Source organism: Anabas testudineus, chromosome 8 (genome assembly GCF_900324465.2).
Source record: "Anabas testudineus chromosome 8, fAnaTes1.2, whole genome shotgun sequence".
Classification (NCBI taxonomy): Eukaryota; Metazoa; Chordata; class Actinopteri; order Anabantiformes; family Anabantidae; genus Anabas; species Anabas testudineus.
Window position 1 is genome coordinate 12,390,501 of NC_046617.1, and position 27,279 is coordinate 12,417,779.

Consider the following 27,279-nt stretch of genomic DNA (forward strand, 5'->3'; position numbering starts at 1 on the left):
ATTTGTTTTTCACTTTTTTTCAATTAGTACCAGCTGCCAGTGCATTTTGTGGGGATGCAGTGCTAACGACAAGCAATAAAAAAGCAAAAGATGTGTGAAGATTTTGTCCAGCAGGCCTACATCTTGAATAAATTGTCTAATTATCTCCTTAGTCATGTGCTCTAGGAGCGCACATGGCTAAATTGCATACATCTCAACACTATTTTAGCACTAAGTGTACAATAATCCAAACACACTTGATAAAGCAATTAAACACTAACCTTATTCTAATAAAACTTTAAGCTACCATACCAGTACCATCTCTCTGGTTAACTGCTTTGTTTAAGCCAGTTGGATTCTGTTTGCACAAAAATTCTCACTTTGTGTCCTGTTCATTAGAAAGCAGCTGGTCCTGTTTTCTGCATCCCACCACCACTTTGCTCATCTGCTCACTCTCCCATATGGACTAGAAGTCATCTCTGTCATCTGCAAACTTCTCCCAACCTCAGACATTTGTTTGCTGTGACAGACATCGCCATGATTGTGTCTGAAAGTGGCACAATATAGTGCTGGCAGCTGACACGCATGTCTTCACTTGACAACATGCTAGACCCGACCAAGTGCAGCAACCCCAGATCAGTACAGTAGACACTGTACTGGCATGGTGGGTGCATCCCTTCTTCTTACCCTGATGCATCCATCACTCTGCAGGGTAAATCTGGACTCATCAGACCACATGATCTTCTTCCATTGCTCCAGAGTCTAACCTTTATGCTTCTTAGCAAATTTAAGCCTTTTTTTCTATTAGCCTCACTGACAAGTGGTTTTCTTAATGCTACACAGCTGTTTAGCCCCAGTCCCTTGAGTTCCCTTTGCATTTTGCATATGGAAATGCTCTTAGCTTCACTATTAAACATAGCCATGAGTTCTACTGTTGTTTTTCAACAATTTGATTTTACAAAACGTTAAATTAATTTTTTTTTTCTGACCACTTTTCTTCCTCAAAGATGATGGTTTGCCCACTGTCCTTCCAGTTTTTACTGACAACTTCACTTCACTTGATCAACAGTAAGCATCGTTCTGTCTTATTGTTCATCTGGGATATTTTCAGATGTGGTGACTGTCCAAGGTGCTGAAGTCGGGAGCTGTCCAAAATCACTCAAACAGCGCGGTCGCATCTGTAGTTTCAACCAATCAATCTGTGTTTAAGAAGTTATAATCAGTTGTTATTGTGTGCACATGAACTTTCTCTCACTTTTTATGTTAATTATCTGTGGTATGAGCAGACTCAGCTGTGTTATAACGAGATATATTAGATTGCTTCACTTGGTGAATGGCACTGAAATTAATATTAGTAATAGCGTTAACTGTCCCGTCTCGCTTGCCGTAGGAAACACGGAAAACCTGTGGGCATGGTGGTCGTCAGTTAGCCTGCTAGCCGTTCTAGGCTATTTATTATCATGGCAAAATGTTCAGGAAAAGGGGATATTTTGCATGTTGACGGAAGAGGGCGTGGCGGGGATGTGGCTGAATAATGGGAAACGTTTTTGCGAGAAAGAGTCGACCTTCTCGTGTAACGGAACAAGACAAAGCCATTTTGGTGAGCTGCTAGCAGTGGTAGCAGCAGATTAGTCTCGTTACATGAACACAGTGCTGGTTAGCTAACTAGCTCTCTTACAGTTTAAGTACTTTTGTATTACTGCTTTTAATTTGATATATTTTTCAGAACTTTTACTTGGATCTCATTTCTATTAAGTTTGTATTCATGTAGATGGTACATAATACTATAAATGTCTGAATTGGTGCTTTGTTTCATAGCAATTGAAGCAGCAGAGAGATAAGCTGAAGCAGTATCAAAAGAAAATCACCCTGCAACTGGATAAAGAGCGACTTCTTGCAAAGCAGCTGCTAAAACATGGCAAAAAAGAGTGAGTATGACAAAAATGAACCAGAAATAGCAGCAAAACAGATTGTATACACATAGCACCATGTAGTTGTTATGAGAGTAGCAGCCCAGTACAGCCTGAATGGCATTAGTTTTATTCTTCATGCAAGCCCACACACTGTGGTACCACACTAACATACATATAATCTGTGCTGTAGTGTAATTACCTTTTTCTGTCATTGCAGAAAAGCACTCCTGCTTCTTAAGAAAAAACGATATCAGCATCAGCTACTAGACAAGACCGAAAATCAGATTTCAAACTTAGAGCGTATGGTGAGTTTTGTCAAATCACTAGCATCAGTACCAAGTTCCACTGCAGTGTTATAGTTTAATAACGTTTGACAATTTATACCCAAATGAGGAACAAAGTTTGTTTTCTCTTGATATACATCGTAGTTGCAGATTTATAGTTGATGCATTAATGTTAAAGAGTAACATTACTTAGCTTTCAAGCAACTTTTATGAAAAATCTACTACTGTGAAAAAGTATAGAAAATTATGTACTCGTACTGTAAATAATAAATCTAGTATAGACTTTAATTATTTAAAATGTTTATTCTATTAAAATCACATTTTATCATAGTGCAGTGTTGTGTGAGAAAAAACTGTTTTCCATGACCTATAGATGGCATGGTATTTTTATTTGTCAAGCATATCTGTAGTTCTGTGTGTTTACCTGATGATATTTGCCAACAGGTTCAAGATATTGAGTTCATGCAAATTGAGATGAAAGTCATCGAGGGGCTTAAGGTTGGAAATGATTGTCTGAAGAGTATGCACGAGGTATTCTTTGATGTTTTATTTGCCTTTTGGGTGAAATATGCTATTTATATTATTGCGATTATAGTCTTAGATGCTGAATGTGCGTATACTTTAACAATGTCAGAGTTTCCACTGATAAGCATGCTTTCTTTAATGTGATCCTTGGGAGAGGATTGAGCAGCAGAGAAAGCTTGTGGTTTGTGTTAGCATAGCTGGTGCACATTGTTTGAAGATTAAAGGATTAAGAAGCAAAGCCTTGACTGCAGCTGTGTGACTCCTGCACATCCTCGGATACAGTGCAGAGATCTCACTGAATTGTTGAAAACATGTTCGACTCAAAACTCTTTTCTGTTGTAATGTGGGTTATTTTTCCTTATTTGTGACAGATTATGTCAGTAGAAGATGTGGAGAGAATCCTGGATGAGACCCAGGAGTCAATTGAATACCAGAGAGTAAGCATATTCTTCCTATTTGTAAAATGCACCTGCATAGAGTGATTTCTATTTCCCAGTAATAACTAAAACCAGTACTGCATGTAAGCTTTATATCTTAAATGTATTAAAACTGCATATAACTAGTGGTCAGGAGAAAGGAAAAACAGTGACCTGTTTATATCTTCATAACTCACTATATGTTTAATGGATGCAGACTACTTAAACTACATATTTTCCATGTCCACAGTTACAGTATATGTCTTATGGCTTAATTCAGCAGTAAAACTGAGCTGTCAACACACTGTCAGCTAACACATTTTTCTGCCCTTGCAGCAAATAGATGAAATGCTAGCTGGAGCTCTGACACAAGAGGATGAGGATGCTGTTATAGCAGAGCTGGAAGCTATCACTCAGGTGGGAATTAAGCTCCATGTTTAGCCCTTATTAATACCCTGAATGTTTGCTGAGCATGTAACACCACATTTATAGTTAGAAACACTGGAGCCTGGTGTAACCACTGGCTTGAGGCCACTTAGCACTTCCACTGGAGCAGTGATGTGGTGAAAGCTCTGATTCAGTTGAGTTGAGTGGGAATTTCATACTAAAACTGTTCGTATTTTGACCTTAGATTTGAATATCTGCCTCTTGAGGAAAGGGGAGTAATTTTAGCAGAGTTTGTAATTAAGCCACAGCATTCATTTGAAGTAATAACAGGCTGTTATTGAAGCTGTTGCCGATATGAGTTTGGTTGATTCATAATAATTAAACTAAAGATGATTTGTGATCTATTTATTATCCAAAATGACAAACTCTCAATGTTATCAAACTATACTAATTACCATGTTTCACTCTTGAACAGACATTAATTCTGAGCCTGGATTTGAACCATTTATAAAACAAAACACACATGCTGGAGGAATAAAACCTCTATAAATAATGATAATAAAACATTCTTATGGTATATTGAGCTTTAAAAATATATAAAAAAGTTAGTCTCTATATTTTTGTGTGTATTTAGTTTGCATAATCATTATTTTCTGCGCCTTAGGGAGAAGATGTAGCACTTCCAGCAGTCCCCTCTGAGCCCATACCAGAAGTCCCAGAGGCAGCTAAAGTTGAACCAGGTATCTTTTTCCTTTTTCAGCCTATAAAGCACTACATACAAAATTAATATATTTGTTTTATTTTTATGCCGTACTTATTGCATTTCTTTTTTTTACTTTCCTTTCTAGAGAGGAGAGAGTCAAAGAACAAGCCAGACAGAGAGATGCTGTCAGCCTAACACACTGACATATTTGTTGACATCCAGTATTGCCACATCAACATGGCACAGGCTCTGTTTGTTCTGATGGGCATTCTATTTATTTCAGTATTTCGTCTTGAATTGTTAGTAAGTATAGTTGGGACTCCGGTTCATTGCTCACCTGAAGTATCTTCATGCAGGAAGTGATATGTTCTGTCCTTCTGTGTCTGACTTGGATTAGTAAAGCAATGTGACATTGTAAGTGTGGTGTGAAGACATAACACAATGACGGAGAACTAACATTTAAATGTTTTACACATTGAGTTGTTTACATATTAAACTGAGCTGTGGCTTATGTTATTATATATTTTCTTTCACAAACACATTTTTAACTCAAAATACCATAAAATCATAAAGAACATTAATGTCTCCTGTTTTTGTGTAACACATATTCTCCAGTAGGTGGCACTCCTCTCTAGTTTTTGACAAAACAGTCATATTCATTCACATCCTAAATGTGTGCAGGTATTGGCAGAAAGTAGAAAGCTCATGTTGCTCATATGTGGGAGATGTTTAGACAAGAAAGCCAATATAGTATTTACAATACTATTCTAAGTGGGCACTTAGACTCTAATTAGCATGTACAATGAAGCTAACACAAATTATCCACTGTGAGGAAAACATCACCTATGGTGTTACTGAAAACAGTCAGTATGACTCGCTTAGAGCGTTATGCAATGCAGTTATGTATATAAAATGTTCTGAAAGTAGGAAAACTTGGTGGTGCGCTCAACATTATTTTATGGATGGCTCAAATGACAGCAACAGTGTGCACAGAGATGTTAATGGACAAGTATCAACTACAGTGCTCCAAGCTTACAAGTGGATATGGTACAGTTAAGGCAGGGTGATGCTGTTTGGTCTTTATGTCTGGATTTTATTCAAAGCAACCATTTATTGCCCATGACTAGAAAAAAGTGTGAATGGGCTCATCTACATGGAAAACAATATATGCAATATATGTATGGCTAATCCTGCTTGCTTTAGATGGTTACACAATAGGATGCTATCAGAGTAGACTAGTGTCTTTTAAAGCTGTAAATAAGAAAAAAAAAAAATTAAATAAACGTATTTGTAGGTAAACACATTTGCCTCTGTGGGCTATATGAGAGGAATAGTGGAGCTCAGCTGGTGCAGAAATATGGGGAGTGGACACCAAATCTACACCCTGACAAGATGGTGCTGCATTCTAGTGCTGTGGGAATTTTGTGTTACGATTAGCGAGCATAGGTGGGTCTGTTTTAGGACGTGGGTGGCTATGCCAGCATGATAGTGATTTTATTAAACGATATTGAGTGGATTCATTATGTTGCATATGTTAATAGTTTTTTTTTAAACCTTTTTAAACTTAATGTTCAAATATTATTAGATTAACATACATGTACAATTTAGCAATTAATTACATGTTTGTGTTCTGTGATCTGCCCGCCTAGTCCACTGAGTGACTTGTTGAGTAAACGGCACATGTAAAAATGTCCATACGCTTCTATTAAGCCTCTTGAGCAGTGGAAGAAAACGGCGCTCTCGACGAGTCAGTGAAGGCAGCAGCGCAGACTGTCAGCTGGAGAGGGAAGGTGTGTTTAGTTGGAGTGGGAAGGTGTGTTTAGTTGGAGTGGGCTTTCGGCAACGCAACATCGTCTCGTTCCCTCACGGGCGCATCGCCTCGCCATTGTCAGATCAACTCGTGCGTCGACACATTTCTCCCATTTTACGCGGATACGTTTCGAGAACAAAGACGTTTATGGTCCTGGCTGAAGATTTCACGATGTCTCGCACCGACGAGGTTCACCGCTTGACGGAAAATGTCTATAAGGTAAGGTTCAACTAACGAATAAAAGTTTTCTGGACACCTGAGATCATGTGCAATCAAGTGTCAGACGCACTGTGCAATATCACCACGAATCAGACTCCGCTGGCGCATTCAAGGACTCATGGTGTTTTTTTTTTTCCTTGATAATATCTGAAGGGAGAGGCGCAGCTCAGCTGGATGATTTGTTGTTTTTGTTTTTAATCAGTTGCCAATTAACCAAAATGTTCACTCTTCCACCTCCACGTACTTTTGCGCGACACCTGGTTGGATGGTTAAGGCCTTTCTGCTGAAATCTGCTTGTACAATCCAAGTCATTCACACCAGTCATTCACTCAGTCAGTCACTTCCCACATGCAGGCATGTTGTATGATCCTATAGTCCACCTACGACACTCATAGTGGTGCAGGCTGTTCTAAGGAGAACAGTGGATTTCTATAGCCTAGTTTTCCTGGTGAAATAGGAGCATATTGCATTCCAGCAGTCACTGTTTGACTGGCAGAGTAGGCCAGGCTTATCTGTTTCAACAAGTAAACATTTGCCCCTTAGGTATTTCAACATTCAAACCTGTTTTACATAGAAACTTCTGTCAGCCTTTGCGTGCAGTTGTTAAGACTCAGTTTCTAAAAAGAAAGATTCACAGTACAATGAAACAATGCAGTAATGCCTCCTCAGATTATTTATATGAGCCTTAGTGTAGCCTATTGATTATTATTTAAATAAACAGATCTACGAAAAATATATGTTCATCACACATTTTCTAGATTTCACGCTTTGTGTTTTGACCAACAGTCAAAAGGTAAAATGAAATGAAGGAATTTAATATTTTATCTTTCCACTGAGGTTGGCAAACTCGTTTCCAGGGAAGAGCCGGCCTTGATGGCAGTTATACTGTACAGGTTCTGCCAGCAATAGATAACCTCTTTCAAACAAGCACGGCAAACGAAAAACCTGGTGATATTGTATAAAATAACAACAAAAGTTAATCACACACAAGCAATGTTAAACTGATTACGAAAGCGGTCGATGATTTACTTTGCACTCAACAACAAATCGATTAATTGACTACCTGTTGCAGCACTGTTTGCTTTTATCAAAACTTGCTGCAGGCCTTGTTTCACTATCATGTTTCAGAGTTACATGCCCTTGCCGAGGGAATGTTAACAAAACGTCATGTTATAAAGGCCCCACACCAGTGTCTGCATTGTGATATTCTCAGCTTTCTGTTTTGTTAAGACTCAGTGTTACTTGTGGGGCCCTTATTCACTGCATTTCTAGTTATTATTTACACATAATAATCCCTAAATGTGACTCTACTCTTAGCTATCCCTACTTCCCCTATAACTGTAGGCTCGATAGATGAAGAAGAATGGATATTGCTTGAGATTTAGTATGAGAAAGGAGGTCAGATGAGCAGAGGCTGATTGACTGGTGCTTCTTTTAGATGCAGCAAGGGAGGCGAATATTTCAGGTGGCTATTTCTGTGTTGAATTGGTCACACAGCCTACAGTGCATCCTTATCATTGTGAATTGGATGCTATGCTCTGTCGGGGTTTGTCCGAGTGTTTACACGTGCTAATGTGGGTTAATCAACATAGATGGCCTTGCTTAAGTGCTAGTCCAGCAGTGGTGCTCCGTCTCTGGGGTGGAGGCACCCCGTCAGAGCCCTGACAGCCAGGAACGCTGATGGTCAGTGGAGTGGAGAGTGGAGACAGAGTTCTTCTTCCACACCAGGGATCTGACCCAGTGGCAAAAGCTAGGAGGTCACAGAGAGTGTTATTTATAGTCGCTGCTTATTTGGCAATCCTAGTGCTTTTTTTCACCAGCTTGGCAGCATTAAAGCTTCATAGTGTGCTTTAAAATTAAAAGAGATTAAATCACATAGGAACTTGCTTTTACTTTCCCTATTCCAGTGATGAAAAGCATCAGTCAGCATTTTGCATTATAGACATATAGTAGTATCGTGCATGCATTAAAGTCTGAATACATTTAAAACAAGACTTGCTGTACAGTACACATTCATTGTAGACATAGGTGGTAATGAGCATGTTTGACCATTGGAACCTGCTGATCTTACTTTGGGTGCCAAATAACACATTGTCTGAAGCTGGAGTGCAGACTGTCACCCTCAATTTCATAAGATTGTCAGCCACTCTGCGGGAATGATGAAGCTGAAGGGCCTTGGTGACTGCAAAGTCATTGCAGCCAGCAGCTGGGCAGATGCTGAGTAATCGCAGGGAAGAAGTGGGAATTGTCGGGTATCTGCAGCTCACTGCTGTGACTCATGTTCGTCGAGTTTAGTGTGTGTTTAACAGGGCAGGGACTGCAGGCAGAGTGAGGGTGAGACTCACGATTCAAATTTTCACTGTGAGAGTTGATCCTTTAGGTAAGCCAGAGACACTCCTTTATTTTTTTTAGACAACTTTATCCTAATCAACACTTGAGTCAACCCTGTAAACCCAGCAATCCCAGCGTGATCCTCCATGACTCATTTCAGTTCTCTTTCTTTACATAGACGGGCAGTTCCAGACATGGTGATTGGTATATAGTCATTCCCACACTGACATAGAGAGACAGATACTTATGACTGACACCCAGTACTTGCATATCATTGTGTGTGTGTCGCTGTGTGCACCATAGTCATCTCCACCAGCTGGTCAAGTCGCTGGGCGTCTGAGAGAGGTGAAGCCCTGGGTCAAGCCTCTTAGCATGCCAATGGATGAAGTCTGAGCACAGGTTAAAGTGAACAAACAGATTAATCAGACCAGGGACCGAGGAAGAATGGGGCTGTTTGTTCAGTCAGTCAAAGTCAAAACATTTCAGTCACATACAGTAGGTTGTGGAAGGCTGCATGGAAGCAAGACGGTTGAACACACCCTGTAGCATGCTATAATTTTTGCTGGTAATTTTTCAGTCTTTGTCGTATAGGAAGTGATCTGTGTTCTGTAGCTGAACACACCCTGGCAGGTAAGGGAATAGAGAGGTGTGTCTCTTCTCTACCAGCCCTCAGGACAACACTCATTTTCTTATGCAGCACCACTCCCTAATTGTCAACACGGTGTGGAAAACAGCAAATTTTCTCAAATGGCTGTTACAAAGGAGGCAAAATAGTTGTTTGACGTTAACTGGATCAGGCGTGATACACTATACTCTGTGGTTATAAGATCCTGAACGTGTCATGAGTCTAATGCTGCTACAGTACACTGTTTGATCAAAAAAAAAACAAAACACCCTAATCTAAAATTCAGTTTTTCTGCCTAAAAGGCATCTTGTTATATAACAGGTTTCTCTCTCAGTTGCAGTATTGTCGTGACATTAGCTACCATCGAATGAATGATATTCTGATGATGATAAGGAGGACTACAGTTTTACCACAGTCTCATGTGGGAGATCTGAACAGGTGGTCTCTTAGCAACAACGTGCCATTATTCTTATGTGTTTCTGTCATATCATTGTGCTAAAAGACTCGCAGTCGGTGAAGGGCTGCAGAAGGCGAGTGAGAGGGAGGAAAAGTGATGGAGACGGAGGTCACGTAGGTTTTTGTAAGGACCCCGTGTGTTTCTCCCTCATGAAGATAAAAGGGAGGTGTTGAAACTGTCATAAATGAGGAAAAATGGCCTGTAAAAGCCCCATAAGGGGTTCAGTGTAAACCAGCCCTATCTGCTGTATATACAGGGTTGTGCTTTGTCCCCGAAGTCTTGCATTAAGAAGTCATTTGTAGTGACTCGAATGAAGATGCCATCCATCACTTTATTTACCTTTTTTTTTTTTTTCCGAGCAGTATATCGCATCAGATGCCACTTTTCCTTACAATATGTGATTTAATGGAGTTTAAAATGACTTCAGCTCCTGAACATCTGCCTCCAGAATATAGTGTTTCAACAAGTTTATGCCTGCTGCTGCCCAGAGCCTTGAAAAGATTGCATTATGCACTGCAGGAGATATCATAACATTCATTGCCTGTGGAACAGCAGATTTGTTCCCTGTGCCTTTGACTATGATGCAGAGAGAGGACTATTGCTCCACACACCCACCTTCTCTGCACGTCCGGGGGCGGATGGTTTAGAGACATTCTCTCTTTCCTTTTACTCATCACTGCTTTTTTTTTACCCAAGGACAGAGACTGGAGATGTTCAAGGCTACACTGTAATGACTGCAAAGAAGCTTCATGGCCGTCACTGATAGAAAAGGTTGATTTAAAGTCACCTTGTAAAAACGTAGACCAAAATATTATCCCACAAAAAACATAAGTAAGGATATTATTCGCTTTATAGAACGCATCAAATGATTTATTGTGGGGGTGGAAGAGAGAAGGAGATGAAGAGAAGGCAAAATAGATGGAGACATTCCACATCCTTGTTCAAATAGTCCCTAATTACTGTGGAGGGTGAAGCTGTAATTACACCGACTGAAAGAGACACAGAAGCAGAGACAGAACATTTTAGTTGGTGCTGTGGACAATGGCCTTACATTTAAGGGTCACAGGCTACAGTTAACATGCCTGTGGCTAGTGTTACTGTATGCCTCTGTGGCAGATGCTGCTCCTTTCAGTAGCATTGGCTGCATTACACCCACTAGACTGGCTGAAGAGGCAACCACAATATTCCTCTGAACCCCAGGCATGGCATGCTATTGTACCGAAAGCAGGGAATTCTGCATGCATACCCACACGGTTGGAAGGCTCCAGAAACTTTGTGGAGTGAAGCTTTGCCATGGGGATGTGACTAATTCGATAGACACGCTCACTGTCATGGCACTCCGACAGGTCCTGTCTGTTAGTATATTTATTTATATATTATTTATTTCAACCTAAATTCAAAGTGAATCTCTTGTACAAAGTCTCCTTTAACAATACAGGAGGATGCACATCTTTGTATGAGGCTCACTGAGATCAAGCAACATGGAATTAAAGACAGACGGTGAAAAATGGTGCCACGTCCATGTCTGGGTTTTGTATTTAATTTGGATTGTGGTGAAATCTCAATTTTGCAAGCAAGTGGTGGGACCCTGACAAATAATCCATTATACAACAGCCATGTAAAATGGGAATCAACCAGCAGCCTCTTCACCTAACCAGTGAAGGAGCCTAAAGAGAAATTTGGGGTATTTTATTGCATAACATGTTTTTTTTTTTTATTTGAGGCTCATTTTGAAGAAACAACAACCTCCATACTCGTTTTTTTTTTCCTCTTTAAATCAGATAAACAATATTTTGACGGATTTCAGATCCATACGTTTTTCCTTAGCCAAATTGAATTGGCCTTTTGCTGCTTAAAGAACTAAAGCTAACAAATAATATTGGGTTTCGGTTGCTGTGGTAACCAGTGCCTGTGTTGGATTAGCTGAGTGGCTGATGTCGGGCTGAGGGGGACACACCGGCTTCAGAAGACAGCAAAGCAAACAAACAGTAAATAGTTGATCTCAGGAGACCAGGTGATTTGCTGTGCACACGCATCAGATGCTGCATTTCAAAGGTGGAGGCAGGGCAAGGAACCTGTTTGAGAGTTTCTCTTCCTCTACCTGAGACCCCTTGTAGATTACTGTAGGGCCAATACAGTCATCAAGCCTCATAAGATGCAATTGATTCTAAGAATATTATGTCTTTTGGGCAAAACTAAGGTTTAGGTTGACAAGGATGCATGTCTTTACAGTAAAACAGATCCACTGAGTAGCTTAGGTCTTAAGTGATAACATATATAATATAATATAATATAATATAATATATAAGTGAGTTATGTTGACCCGAATCAAAGCAAAACCACAGTGACAATTCTCAATTCAATTCAACTTTATTTGTATAGTTCCAAATCACAAAAGAAGTCATCTCAAGGCACTTTACAGTGTTTAAGGGATAAGACCTTACAAAATATAACTGTATACAGAATTATATAGAAAACCTCAACAACCCCACTTGAGCAAGCACTAAGTAACAGTGGAGAGGAATTCATTGAACCTAGCTGATATTGAACGCTGTCTTTCTGATATGTTGTGCTCATATTTGCAAGAACATACTTAGAAAAACGTACAGAAGAATTGTTTTCTAATGTACCTGACTACCCAACATAAAAAAAAACCTCAGTGCTGAGTTAATTGTCTTGGTTCTTTTGAAGATTCTGGTGGATCATGCTTTTGTTGATTTGATTAGTTATCCAGGTCAGGGGACACGACACCTTCCTCCAGGACCCAAACAGAACACTGGCATACTTGTATCAGGTTTTACACTGCTCTAAATTCAATTTGTACGATACGGCTGAAGCAACTCACAGACTGTAACAGACAGAAAGTGCTGAAACTGTCAGCATTTGATTGCATGCACAAAGAATTGTCTGGCACTTTTTAAAGTTACAAGAAGTGTCTTTGGTCTGTCTTACATAGATGCCTGTCGGTGGTTGACATGATTGATGTAGAATAGTGTGTTCTGTAAACTTCCTTGACAAAAGAACACTTTAAGTTTAACTTCTTGGTTTTGACCTTGGTTTCCACTGAAAGCACGTTTCTTGCTCGCTGCAGCATTAGTGGGGATTTAGGTATGCACGGACAAACTTCCTTATGGTATCAGTTTGTATAAGTGTGTACCTGTGTTTACATGGACCTGTGCTATGAAACACCATATGCATCTAGCCCTCTTGTTCGTAGAGTACACACATCTTTTAGCTGTATTGCAGTCAGAAGTCGGCCGTGTTCCCTTCACTTTGTACAGTAGCTCTGCTGATCAGCCCCAGCAGTTGTGAGGTCCCCTTTACTATATATCACATGATAATGCAGGTAGATCCAAGATGGCCTGATTTAACAAGTAGTTTGCTGTTAATATGAGTCTTTGAGGAACTAGGATAAGTAAAAATATTCACTTATGTCCATTTATGACAGATTTGATTTGACAATTTATTACATACATGGATTCATAGATTTAATTAATACAATAAATGAGAATAAAACCTCACTCAATAACCTAATCAAGCTGAAATAATTTAAATTCTCTGAATGTTTAGAAGAGCGAGGCTCACTTTTTACTTGAGTTTTACAGCATATTCCTAGTATAAAAAATGATGGTGGTAAAAAGTGACATTCTGTGTCTTTAAGTGATTTTAAAAATCGACTGACATACTCAGTGGATTTGCAATAACATTCATGCCCACAGCTGCTTTGGGGCAAAGCACCAATCCTATTTTTTTTTTATAGTTATATCTACAGTAAATTTGAAAACTGTGTGCCGTGTGCAAAAAAATAAAAAAATAGAAAACGTTTTACACAGCTTGTTCTCGGGCTTGCTGTGTTTAATTTCAGTAAACACTCCTCAGGCATTTGCACTAGTGTTATCCCTAAACATCACATGATAATAATCTCCAAACACTGTAAGGCAGGCACAATTAGAAGGTTGCTCTTTAGAAATTTAGTTTGAGCGCACTTTAGTGGAGCCACTTGGATAACAATGAAACTCCCCCAGGAAATTGTTTAGCCGAAGTGGTGAGACAGACACTTTCTGACGTGTCCTGTCTTGGTCCAAGGTTCCTCATCGGTCAGCGAGGTCAACCAGACAGGAGATTACACTGCGACCTGACTATTTTCTAGTAGCACGGTAATTAGAGTAAAGATCGCGGCTGTCCTCCAGCTGATAGAGGGCCATCATGAAGTCACATTACTGCTTAATAAGAAAGACAAGAATCTTACGGTTGTTGTTAAGTCCATCTGCACATTATCCACTTTCTTTACATTCCTCCCTGATAATGTCACTGAGGCCTGGCTGCCTCTTCTGCCTGTCAGCACATGACATCTCCTCACAGTCCAAGCAAATGCAGTAATTGGTGGTTTCAGTGCTCGTCTGATGCCGGGCATTCTCGGGGCTGGTCGATACGCAGAAGAGGGAATGAGGAGGAAGGAGTGAGAGGAGAGCGAGAAGGAGCAGATGATGGCATCTTGGCTTGTGATTGCGCGTGATTCCCCCTGGTTCTAATCAGCTGGTATTACTTGAAATTACTCCCATTTCCATGTCATTACTGTTTGCCTGTGTAGGTGTCAAGTGTATGTGTGTGTGTGTGTGTCAGAAGAGAACAGAGTGAGAAGAGACGGATGAATATCCCATAGTTTGAGTCGACAATCCATTTCATACAATCTGACCTTATTTCAGTTGCAGCACTGAGGAGAAAATCATTTCATTAGGGTGCAGGGAGAAATCATTTTAATCCTCTTAATAATGTTTCCCCTTATCTCCAGCCTTTATGCTTGTGCACTCGACTTCTCCGTATTCTTCCTGTCCCACCTCACGGAATGAATGTCACAGATTTGATTCATTTTGGAGGAGACATTTCTCTGCCCTCCTTTAATTGTCTGCTTTAATTTTCGCACCGAGCGCTGATAATGAATTCATTCAGTCCTCATGTAGGCACTCACAAAATGGACAGCCTCTCCATGTTGGTGGAGGAAAAGATTACACAGCCGTGACATGGTTCTTAATTTATTATTTCTTTAATTGAAAGATGATACAGGGAGTGTTTGAATGGGAGGAGATATACAGCACATGATTACATACCTTTGTTCGCACTTCTTAGAATATTCCTCACATTTTTCTGCCAGTCTGTCTCTCGCTCTTGCTCGCTCCCTCTCCCTCCACATCACACAACTTCGAGTGGCCCCATTTCCCAATTAGCTGCCACAATTAGGGTGACAATGTAGAACAAGAGAACTGGGATGACAAATTTAGCAACAATGAGAATAGACAAAGAAACTACCTCACTGTCTTTTTTTTTTGGTTCCTCCACCTTCCCCCATCTGCATACCATTTCTACTGCCCTGTAATTTATGTATTTTATGTAACAGTTTTATCAGTGGCTAATCGTCTGATTCTTTCTGCAGAGTTGTTCCAAACCTGCATGTGTGTTTATTCAGTGGCACTGGGTCAGCATGTGTGTTTTGCGCAGTACATTTAAGAAAGTCAGCTAGGCCTATGTCAGCCACCTTTGGCTCCCTCAGTGGGAGAGTGAGCTGTTATGATGCTGCACTGGGTTTTACTTTTGTTATGTAACCCTCCCACCGCTTTGACACACCACCACACTTTATTAGAAAGCCTTGTGTTAATGTAGGTGCGTGTGCATGAGCACCGCCTGGGAACGTGCGTGCATTCGTGATGTGCACAACTATGCGACCTTCCTCATCAATGAGATGCACTCTACATGGCAATCAGGCAGAGCAAAGAAGCATTTAAGAATAAACATTTTCTTAGTAAGGCCCCCCGAGGGAGGTGTTAGTCTTTTATCTTCCCAGAGGCAGAGAGAGCAGAGATACTTGTATGTCGGAGTACAAAAAAGTGCTTGAAGATGGGATTTTCCCCCAACTGTGCACTTATTCTTCTAGTATATTAGACTAACGGTGTCAGATGGTAAATAAAAGGAGCTGATTTAAACGCGACTTGCTGTGAGAGTCCTTTATTAGGCTCAGTCTCCTGTCACTTTGTGGTAGCTTTGGAATAACTTTAAACAAACAATACTCTGCATATTGTTTTTTTGTAGATTACTGCACACACTGTAGAGAACAGTTAACAGTGGAGGATGTGACCTCCCCTGTAATATCCATCTTATTATGTTTCCTCGCTTCAGTTTTGAAGAGCAGAATTTAAGGCCAAGTGAAAATCACGTAATATAGGATAGAATGATTTATTGATTTAGCCTCTTGACACAAAGTTGACTGGCAACTGTTTCGATAAACAGTTAGTGCGATTCAAATGTCAGTATATAAGGCTTTCCATTCTCATATGTATAGACTGCTGACTGCTACTCTAAATAGGTCTCCTGGAGTGATCACTACTTTCCCAATCCCACCTAAAAAAAATAGTAATTCATTAGTTCTGACACTAGAAATTATCACTGTAATTAAAATTTACATTCATCCTTGTGCTGATTAACAGACTTTTTATTATCATCACAAGTCGACGGGTTTAATTAAAACCATATACAGAAGGTCAAGCGTCTTGTTCACTTATTATTGATTGTGATTGATGCAGCTGTTATTCATCGTTTCCCCATGTTTGTAGCAGGTCAGTGTTTTCTGTATTCACCTCAGATGCACAGTTGATAAGAGGTGTAATAAAATAGCTACTGTTGGTAATGAAATGTCAGCGATTTATGTCTGGCTCATTGATATTTCTGCTGTAGTTGGGTTGTGCTCCACTCATGCAACTCGAGCTACGACTCCCGATGGGATTGACACCACAGCGAGCACACACATACATATACACACAGTATGTCGTCTTAATCAATTCTTAGGCCTTATTAAAAACTAAAAGCAGCAAAATGAAGGCCGGTGCAAAAATGCTGAAGTTGATCTGAACATACAACATAAGAGGCATGCGATTTTCAGGATGAGCTGCTAGAGTTGTTTCAGGTTAATACTGGTGGTGCCTTGCCGTGATATTCAGAGATTCACAGTGTGGATTTAGGCTAGAAGTAGATTATTAAGTGTTCTCCTGCAGTATTGATGGCTTGTGTAGATACTGCTGCTGCAGCAGTGGTTGTCTCTCTGTCCCCTGGCTGTTCCTGACTAGCTGACTGGGGACCGGCTAATTGGAGGAAGCCCTGAAGCAGCACAGGAGGAGGAAGGAAAGGCGAGGTAGACAAGAAGTAGAGGAAACAATGCGAGATGTCAGACAATGTGCATTCTCTGCACTTAGACTGACTTAACATTGCGTTGCAGCTGCCATGACAAAAAAAAAAAAAAATCAGCTCAACTTGACATCATTGTCGTGTTGTGAGGTATTTTAAGGTGAGAAACTGTTTGCATCATAAAATGTTAATAGGTATGTAGTTACACAGCAAATAATGGCAGCACAGCCTTTAATATTAGTAGCCAGTGTCTAGTGTAATGACAGCAATTTAAAGTCTAGATGCTGATAAATTATGGCCAAAAGCATCAAATATTGCCATGAATCTACATTGCTTGTTTCTCTAGTGGCCGTAAGAAGGTTTTGTGACCACAACCTTAGTGCTGTTGGATTGCTGTAAGCATTCCTGTCAACGAAAATTTCACAGCCACTTTGTTTTCAGTACCTCTCTCCAGTCCTCTGCCACTGTCATCAAGGCTGAGCCTCTTCTGCCTCCATCCACTGGATTATTTCTCTTTGTAAGAGGGCGGTATGTGGGATCTCGCCCTCATTAACATTCAAGATAACCACTGCGTGTGTCCAAACATTCTGTCACCGCCGCTTTGAGACAGATTTTGTGCAGCTGAGGGAGGTTTGTGTTTGACAGAAAGAGATGGGCAGAAATGAACAGAGTAGCGTGTGTTTTCTCCTTCCTTGACCCTGCTCTGCTGATAAGTGAAACCTCCACTTCTAGTCTTATTTCTTGTTTTCTCTTTCAGACCATCATGGAGCAGTTCAACCCCTGCTTACGGAACTTTGTTGCCATGGGGAAGAACTATGAGAAGGCCCTCGCCAGTAAGTTCTTTTTTCTTTTTTCTTTCTCATTTTCTCTGTGCTCCCTGTTTCACTGCAGGTTCAGGCACATAGCCAAGCCAGCACTTTCTCTGCCTATTTCTCTTCTCCATTTATATAGCTATCAAGCCATCTTTCTCTTTGCCTTACTAAAAAAGGACAGTATTCTCCTGCCAAATGGGCAGACCTTATCAAGTGGTGCACAGCCTTTGGAACTGCTTGTGTGCCGTAGTGGAGGTGTATTCGGGGGGGAACAAAAGCCCTCTCATCTGATGCAGAAGTGAGACGGTCTCATTGGCAGCAGGCAAATTTTGAAATGAAATTGTGTGGATACATGTTTGTTGCACCCCAATCACTTTCAATGATGCTTTCTGTGATTTTCCAATTTCCCTTTGATTTGGAAACAAAAGGCCTCATGCAAGAAACATCAGTACGAACAGATTTGTTTTTAACTGCCATCGGCGATGTGAGAGAATTTGTGACATTCACCAATTTTCTTGCACTTAGATTTTTTTTTTTTTCTGTGGAACGAAACTCGTAAGTGGTCTAGACCTGTCGTCCCTGTCATAAACAGAGAGACAGAGACACTTGACTGACTTAATAAGTATAGCGGCTTCCTCTAAATTAATTTGGATTTTAAAGATGATCCAGAAATCGTTTTAACAATTACAGTGTAGGCTGTGTAACAAACGTAATGCTAAATTATTATTCTGTTCGCCATATCATTGTCGTCACGGTCGGCCAATTTACTGAGAGGTGTTTTAGATTTTGTGTGATTTTTCTTGGCAGTGCACTTCAACGCAACAGCTGCATTTCTCTAGTTAAGTAAAGTGGAAAAAATCACTCCTTCCTCTTGTTGCTTCTGAGGTTTAATACAAGTCTTTGTTCATTGTCAGGCTGTTGTAACACCTAACAGTGCAACATCACCTATTGTACATAGTTGTGTGAATCTGTTTTTACTCTCATATAACATTTTGGTGAAGAAAACTTTCCCTGAAATGAAGCCGAGTAAATCAGTGTCAATTTTAGGGGTCACTGACTATCTTAATGATCGCATATCATGGACACGCAGTTTTTAATGAACAGGTGGCACCAATCAGTCTGAAATGCCAGATTTACAAGTTTATGTAGTTAATAGAGTTTGATGCATCTGATATGAAACACTTGCACTAACAAGCCTCGCACACAAAGGTCAGAGAAATTCAAGAAAAGAATAAAAATAAAAAAAAACGTTCTTTCATGTGGGCTAGTATCCCAAACCGAAAAATGCCCCTCCACTTTGTAACAAGGCCGGACACATGCAGCTAATCTAATCCAATAATTAATGGGTGTTCTCCCCCTCCCCAATCCTGTGCTTCTTTCCTCCGACACACACAATAACTAATCCTGACCCTGGTTTAGGTAGGAGACAGACTGGCAAAGGCTCACTTTGCAGGATTGCCTTGACCCAAGGGACTAAGATGCTCTGATTTGCAGTGGCACGGCTTTGGAGGACACACTTCATCCCATATGGTGCAATCAGTAAAATTATTCAACACCCGAAATGCCAAAAGGCCTCATGGGTAGGGCTGCCAGATCTAGACATTCTAGGTTTTTCAACACAGCAGCCAGTCACTGAATCACACGGTGCTTGGTAAGTGTAAAAACAACACATGCATACAACTGTGTGAACTCCAACTGCCTACCAAGCTCCAGCCTGTAACAAGTTCCAGGCTGTGTTAGTCTCTTCGTAGCATTAGTAGAACAATACAGGTACAGGAAATAGTAATTCTCCTCATTAAGAGATCCTTGGCGCTTTGTCCTTTTCTCTAGTGAAGGATGAGTGATGGATCAGTAGATCTGACATGAGCTCCTCCCCTACTGATTATATATCTGCTTTGCAATCAGAGATCCGGTAATCCTCTCTCTCTCTCTCTCTTTCTGTGAGCCCCTCACTACACATTTCATTAGACAGAAGTAAAGTATCCATACAGATCCAGCTTATCTACTCAGCTACTCTTCAGATGCACACGTACACACACACACACACACACACACACACACACACATACATGCACACACTCACACTTTACAGCAGCAGCACTGGAAACAAGAAAGTGTCCGTTGCTTGGAGATCTCTGCTCGCACATCCCCCCCCCCCACCCCCTCCCTCCACACAAAGTACAAATTCCCATATACAGATACACACTCTCCACATGAAGCAGGGAGGTCTGTTCGGCATAATGAAGAGAAATCAGCCGTGATGCTCTGGAGGCCCTGCTCTCACTTCTGAGGTGTTCCCCCAGCAAGAGAGGAAGAAAGAAAGAAAGAACACACACACACACACACACACACACACACACACACACACACACACACACACACACACACAGTCTTACTGCCGTTGACTCAGCTGTAATTGGGATTAGCATAGCATATGTCTCTCAGCCTCGGAGCAGAGCTTCCAGCCTTGGAGACTTCCTCTATCACAGCACTGCATCTGTCTGCTAGAATTAGCCTTCCAACGCCAGCCTATTGTTGTAAATGTGTCTCTCACCTGGCAGCTGTCTGCAGGCACAAGGCCCATCTGTCACCTGAATCGCTGTTGGATTCACCTCCGAACAGCAGTGTCCATTTCCACTGGAGACAGTCGGATTGGCAGTTTGGTCAGAAATCACTGGAAGCTCACTCTGTCCTAAGTGACCTTTTTTTTTGGCCAGCAAAGTAGCAGTTGGAATAATAGAGGCGGACATGATATTGATCTCTCACCGGGAGTACTCTTGATATTTATTTAGTCAGTGGGAGAGAAGGGAGATAGGTGCTGATTAGGATTAACCTCACAGATTGTGTTTGTGTATGCTAAAGATCTAGAGCAAAAGTCAAGCATTTTCTGTGTACACGTGTGGTACACACTAACATTTGTGTATACAATACAGACTGATTAAATGTATACATTTCAGTAAATAAACCATTTAATTTAAGCAGTCAGAAAAGCTATGCTGTTTATTTAAAGAAGCAAGTAGATTTAAATACACAGATAATGGTAGGGAGAGACTACTGTATATAGTGCAGTATCTTCTGCCTAAAATATCCTGTGTTGCATGGTGAAGCCTTGTCTATAGAGGTGTATGAACCTTAATCCGACCTCCCCTAGTTACTGTGCTACTCTGCTACCCAGAGTTTAGAGATATTGACAGAAAAGATGAAATGGGATGGACAAAGGAAAAAGGTCATGATGGTTAACAGCATGTGGTTAACAGTGTGACCTCGCCATTTCCTTGGTTGGACAGCAGTGTTTTTTTCACTGGTTGGTAAATATTGAATTTTAGTGGCCACTGTGGTCAAAAAGAGCCCAGAGACAAAAAAAAATCCCTCTGTGTTTGTGCTTTTTTGTGTTTCTATGTGTGTGTTTTTCTGTTTTATGGGACACAATCTGCTACGGTGAATTTCCATGAGTGTAATTGTAACAAAGCCTCTTTTAATTTAAACTGTAAAGGGTATATTCAGCATTAAATCCTACATACATCACATGGTCTGCTATGGTTGTAATAACAGTCATTTGTTTTTGAAGCAATAATTAATACTCTACAACCAACATGGTTTAGCATTTATGCTTATTAGGCTCATGTAAGGTTCTGCTTTGCAGCCGCATTACGTGACTGATTGTGATTATGCAGAGGGTTGACCCAAATGCAGATCAGATACATTTACTAAGAATTACTCATCAGTTTGTCATTATTATTATCATTTTATGTCCCAGCATTGTCACGTACACCTCTGTAATAACAAATCAACTTCATCGTCAGAAACAGATAACGGTTTAGTGTTGCAAGCACTTATCCTAAAAAGATTTCCATATTTGACATCAAGCACACAGTCTGCTCTTCCAATAAGATGTGGAAACATTAGCGTTACCTTATTTTCTGCTAACAAGAAGCTGTGATCCACTACATCAGGAAAGAGCATGTTTGATGAGCAGTGTCCAAATGTTTGTGCCACTGGTTTAAAAGCTGCTTTTTTCTTTGAAAATACACAATGTTCTTTTTCTTTTATTTCTAGATGTGACATTTGCTGCCAAAGGCTACTTTGATGCTCTGGTCAGGATGGGTGAACTGGCCAGTGAAAGTCAAGGATCCAAAGATTTAGGTAAGTGACTGACATACACCTGATGAGCTCAGTTTTTGAGATCACTTTTTATTGTTTTGCTGTTGGCCCCCGGTCACAGTGGCCTACTTACACACGTCATCCAACATCAATTTTCTGTGCAAAAATGCGACACGGGGAGCTAAGTTGCATTCAGAGAGTAATGTGTGGGTTGACACAGGAGGTGTATTTTAATTAGATTTTTCATTTCAGTCCTAACGCAGTTTATTGTGAAATTGTGTCCTGGAGGAAATAACTTTTCAATTCATTGGCCTCCTTTTGTCAGGGAAATGTCATCAGTGAAAGAAATGGGTAATGATGATGAGTGCAACATCATCAACGCGGTGAGGTGGGAGCTGAGCATCATTTATTTTAACAGTCTACAAAGTGGAGGAAGGAGGATTTTTACACAGCTGGTTGAAGTTTTGATATGTTTCCAATGTAGTATATATTGATTCTGGATGGAAAAGTGTAACGAATGTCAGAATTATTGGACCTCGTAGTGGGTGTGTGTCTGTCTGTGAATCTGAACATGAATGTGTGTGTGTGTGTGTTCTGGTTACAAACACAGAGGTCAGTTGCAGATACAACACCTGGTCCTCCCATAGTGAGTGCTTTCCTGATCAGCGTCTCTGACTGCGTCTGTATTTGCTATCACCAGCTCCTGTTTGATGAGATTCCCTTTGCACCGATTGTGCTTCCAGCTGCTTGATCTGCGCAGACGCAGCCGTTGATGTGACGGGGCCTTTGTTGCAGTGTAGCTAAGATCCAGTTTGGGTTTTCTCCTGCCCAACCAACAGGGACTGACATGAAAGTGCTCTCAGGATGTTTTATTCAGCGAGCGGCCCCCTCTCTCTAGCTCTCTTTCTCGCAGCCTCAGTTAGGTTTTTCCATTGACTCCAAAGTTTGCAGCTGTACCTCAGTGTAGAACTGAGCACCCTGAACGGGGTCTTCCAAGCCAGGCGTGATTAGCTGAGCTTGACATGAAAAAAGATCTGTGCGAACGTGACAGCTTATTTATTACGTTTCTTCTTGAAACACTATAGCTTTAAGGGCATGAAATTCTATATTATTAAAAAATAAATCTGTCTTGTCAGACACTGTATAATTAAATGTGTGTTTACGTTGCTGTGTGTGCTGGTAGTCGAGTCAACCTCTCATTGTTCTGCTTCTTCATCAAGCTACGCCAAAGACTGAATCACTCAGTTTAAAGCAAAAGGCTGTGATGTACAGTAGCTGTTCATTATCGGTCTCAAGCTCTGTGTATTAGCTACACCCAGCATTTCCCTGCAGGCCACTGGAGTTCCCAGGGGAAAGACTGGTGTTGTTTTATTTTCCAGCCACCTGCTTGTGGGTTTTTGGAGTCTCCACCCTGGGGTCAGGGTCGTTGCCCTGACCTCCTGTCAAACCGTGTGCGGAAGTGAGGTCAGAGCTTCCTGTTTGATTGGTAGGAAAGCACAGAAATATCTAAATGACCGGGGGACACGGGAGTAGTAGTGGTGGAACAGGATACATTACAGAAACCTTTGGTTTTCACTATTTGCCCACTATAACTGTGCTACAGTAGAATGCTAGAAATGGACATGAACATGAACCCAGGAGTATCCTAAAAAGAACATCAACTTGTATTTGTGGCTTATCTGTATTTGCACATGCTCACACATGAATGTGTATAAGTTTGAGCTCTTGTTGCACCTCTCTAAAGCCTGTTAATTCCATAGAGGCTTAGTAAGAGACGGGCTGTAAATGGTCCCACCTACACACCTAAGAGTCAGCAGCTGCTCTCCATCTCTTTCTTCCTGTCCTCTGCCGTTCCTAGAACAATGAATGCTACTACAGGAATTCACCCTTGTGCGTACGTAGCTTACTGTGTGAGCATGCATTAGTCTGTTGTACATACGTGTTTTCTGTATATAAGTCTCCTGTCACTTATATGTGTTTATACTGTACGAGTGCTCTTTTAATCCACTTGTGTATACGTCTGCCTAAAGAGACACAGTCTCTCTCGCTCTCTCTTCAGCCCACTACTCCCACACTCTCCCTCCCACATATCCTCCTCTGGTCGGGCTAATCATCGCCTGTCACTTCACTTTGCCTCCCACACACACATGCATGCACATGCACACACACACCTGCTCTCCCGCCCTCGTTTCCCTCTCTTTCTCTCGTCTCCCCGTGTTTCTGTCATCTTTTTTTCTTCTTTTAACTCTCCTCTTGTAGAAGGAGTGACTGCTTATTACCTCAGTGACATTTGTGGCTTCTCCATCCCCTTTAGGGAAAGACGTTTTGTGGTGCTGCAGATATTTACAACACACTTAACTGCCCAGCTCTTCTCCATTGTGTTTATATTCCTCTGAACTAAATGTCTGGTTATTTACCACCAGGCCTGCAGCCAAAGAGGCAGTTCGCAGGTTTTAACTCCTCCTCTAATTCTTAGTATTTTGATTTCTCATCATTCTTTGAGCTGCCATATCTTTGTCCTGAGTGATGCAAGTCTAACAAATCAGCCAGCTTTTAGTTTTTACAATAAAGCTTTTGATTGGCACAAGAGTCAGGTGAATCAGCTACACAGAAGTGTTTTTCAAATTTGGCTGCCAAAAGTATGGACAGCAAAAACATACTGTTAGCAGTAAAAAATCTGAGAAGCATTATAGAGATTCTTTTTTTCCCCAAATCATAAATTCAAACATACATAATTAGTTCTGAACCAATTTATATGGTCACCACACAGCCTATCCTAAACTATTTAGTAGAATTAAAGCATCCACTGCCATATGTGCACATACTAGTGGGCAGGGCAGTTCGGTTTTACAAAGTTAGGAAAGAAAATGACTTAAACCCATTACTTCATATCATGTTTTGATGTCCCGACCATACATGTAGCGTGCTAGTTTTCTCCACTTTGCATTAGCCATGAGAGGAACAATAGCCTAGTAAACTGAAAGGGCGCCGTGGCACGCAGTGTGTCAAATAACCAGTGTATTTAATTACACCACCCACTGACAAGGGAAAGAGTTGAGAGCTGTTCTGTGCTTGGCTGTGTGCGCGTTGCACTCTTCTGTCCTACATGGGGTTTTTGTTTCACTTTTGGAAGTTAAAGGAATCAGGCTACAAATTGAATACATTTACTTTTATACAGTATCTTAAATTGCAGCTGGTTCCCCTCGTCCTGTCCTCTGGTCAACAGGCTGATTAGTCTGTTTTAAGTACCTGAGCAGGAATGTGAAGTGTTTACAGTTCAGTCTCCCCAGCCAGACAAAATCCAGGTTTCTCCTCCTTATCAGCGTCTGTAACCTTGCTACTGTAATTGCCAGTTTTTAATAACACACATGTATGATTCAGCATAAAAAATTGCATGCACCAGACAAAAGACATATTAAACTGCAGTCAGCCAGCGAATTGCTGGGGAGAGGGGTCATGAAGAAGGGGGTTAAACACAAAACAAAACATAATGGCCCTCCCAGTAATTACCTAAGAGAGAACCAAAAGGTTCGCACAGGGAAAATGAGATTTCAAACTGATGTAGCATAATTGTCTTTTTTAGGTTAATGGATCTGGGACATAAGCATTAAATTTCTGCCGGTAAATGGATACCATCTAAAAGGTTGCACGACGTCTGTTGAAAGAGCAGAGGTTAGCGGATGAGGCATTGACTATGACACGCTGAATTTGAATGAGCCCTCACAAACGTACCTAGTGTTTACACATCCCAGTTTCCCCCCTCTCTCTGTCTCTCCGTCTTTAGTCTGGCCTACCTCTCTCCTCCTCCAGCACCTGTCCCTGTTTAAATGAGAGCAGAGGAGCTCTTTTCTTAGCTCAGTGCCACCATCCCAGGGGTCCCTGCCTTCTCCTGCTCTATTTCTGAGATACGCACTGCATGATGGGAAGCCAGTGTGGGCCCCCACACTCTCCACCATGTAAACACATTCACATTGCCCTTCATTTGTTCGTGGCTGTGACATGTGCTGAATTTGAGCTAAGATACGGCAGGACTGCATGGACCACTCACTCTCTCCATGTTTACTTCAGCCAGAGTGCACTTGTCAGAATAATTGATGTGTTTACATACGCTGCACTGTTTCGGTTAGCATGCAGCAGCACGAGGCGCCACAGTCAGGACTTTGTTAATGAGGAAGTAACATACCAAACCGGTATGTCCAGATTTTGGCTTCATGCAAAGATGCACTTTGTTGGTTTGTGGGTTTTATATGTTGACTCTCACCACTATGCAAGGAATAAATTAAGACCTGATAATATAGTGTGTCATAATTTACAAATGTTTTGCAGCACTCTCACAGGATTGCTGTGTGGACCTAAACTCACCTCTACTCTAGCAGCAGCAATCACACACTTTCACCATCTATCCGCAAATTTAAAATGATTTTAAATAATCATTACATGCCTTGAATGTGCATATTAAATTCTGTAATTAGTTGATCTGGCTGTGCACACAGTATTAAGGTAGTGAAATATTAATCCAGGCTTTCAGTAGATGTGAGTTCACAACAGTATCTTTCCTGTTACACTGAGGTATCACTGGTTATTAGTCCATTCTCCAGGGGCTTTTCTACTTTTTCACTCCCCTTTTTTTTGCCTCCCTAGTTGTTGCTTTCTGTCCGCCTACAGTCATTTTAAAAATGTTTCGCTTTCATGTTAAGTTGTCTTCACTTTGAACTTCATACTAATTCTTAGATGACATGTTGCAAAGAGCAGACAAAAACACCCCACAGCTTTAAAATGTTTCCACGCCCACCCACAAGCACAACGCCATGATGTGTATATCACAGTGAGCACAACCGCTCCTGCTCTCAAGTCTGTCGTATCTTCTACTCGTCTCCACATTATTTGATTTTGTTTCTTCCTCTTTTCAGCAGCCATGTTTTTCGCCAGTTTGCGGACTCAATCAAAGTGCTGGTAATTCATCACTTGCGCTGTCGGCAACGTGAAGCAGATAAGCTATAAAAACTCAGTTTTGTGCTGCAGTAATCACAGTTTCTCTCAGGAGACACGCTTTTTTTGTCAGTTTCATGACCCGCGATTGATTTTGTAACCTTGCTCTTGTTTCTGTTATTAACATTCCACTTTACAGTTCAGTCAGAGGAAACAATGGGTGTGATAGACACTGACAAATTTATATTTCATGTCATATTTAGTCAGGCTTCGTTCCTGCTGATGCTGTATTTGCATGTTGTGGTAATCCCTAAAACCTTGCTCAGCCAGACTCCACGTCATGACCTCATCAGTAGCTATATTTATATTACACTGTAGAAGGTAACATACATATAGAATGTCAAATCTTATGCTATGTATACAAAGAGAACAAGAATTCATTCATCTACATGAATAATACAGGACACTAATCTTGTTTAGCTTAAAAGCTTAATGGTTTTCTTATATTTCCAGAATCTACATTTACCCCATGACTCTCTGACAACCATTATGTCGACATGTGGCATATTTTGTTGTTGAATTCAGTATAAATCACTGTTAAAATGAAAATAAACT

General features: G+C 40.8%; 2 protein-coding genes across 3 annotated transcripts in view; both read left to right on the top strand.

Moving 5' to 3' along the window:
* Positions 1–1,382: 1,382 nt before the first annotated feature.
* Positions 1,383–4,777, top strand: LOC113160174 (charged multivesicular body protein 6-like). The gene is made up of 8 exons (XM_026357259.1): positions 1,383–1,579; positions 1,798–1,907; positions 2,110–2,197; positions 2,621–2,707; positions 3,073–3,138; positions 3,454–3,534; positions 4,169–4,244; positions 4,353–4,777. The coding sequence occupies exons 1-8, from the start codon at positions 1,514–1,516 to the stop codon at positions 4,400–4,402; spliced, it is 624 nt and encodes a 207-aa protein (XP_026213044.1). The 5' UTR covers positions 1,383–1,513; the 3' UTR covers positions 4,403–4,777.
* A 1,239-nt stretch (positions 4,778–6,016) lies between these two features.
* The window catches only part of baiap2a (BAR/IMD domain containing adaptor protein 2a), a 44,254-nt gene continuing 22,991 nt past the window's right edge, over positions 6,017–27,279 (top strand). Inside the window, exons 1-3 of one of the 2 annotated variants that reach the window (XM_026373954.1) lie at positions 6,017–6,236; positions 17,580–17,655; positions 21,691–21,777. In XM_026373954.1, the coding sequence (XP_026229739.1) occupies positions 6,165–6,236; positions 17,580–17,655; positions 21,691–21,777 (235 nt within the window). In that variant the 5' untranslated portion in view covers positions 6,017–6,164. The remainder of the gene's footprint in view (positions 6,237–17,579; positions 17,656–21,690; positions 21,778–27,279) is intronic. The other variant, XM_026374039.1, reaches the window with a different exon arrangement.

Bases quoted from the DNA above. Each gene is read 5' to 3' on its own strand.
- LOC113160174 (XM_026357259.1), top strand. From the start codon at position 1,514: ATGGGAAACGTTTTTGCGAGAAAGAGTCGACCTTCTCGTGTAACGGAA. The intron at 3,139-3,453 runs GTAAGCATATTC...CTGCCCTTGCAG, and splicing joins AGTCAATTGAATACCAGAGA to CAAATAGATGAAATGCTAGC. The intron at 3,535-4,168 runs GTGGGAATTAAG...TCTGCGCCTTAG, and splicing joins AGCTGGAAGCTATCACTCAG to GGAGAAGATGTAGCACTTCC.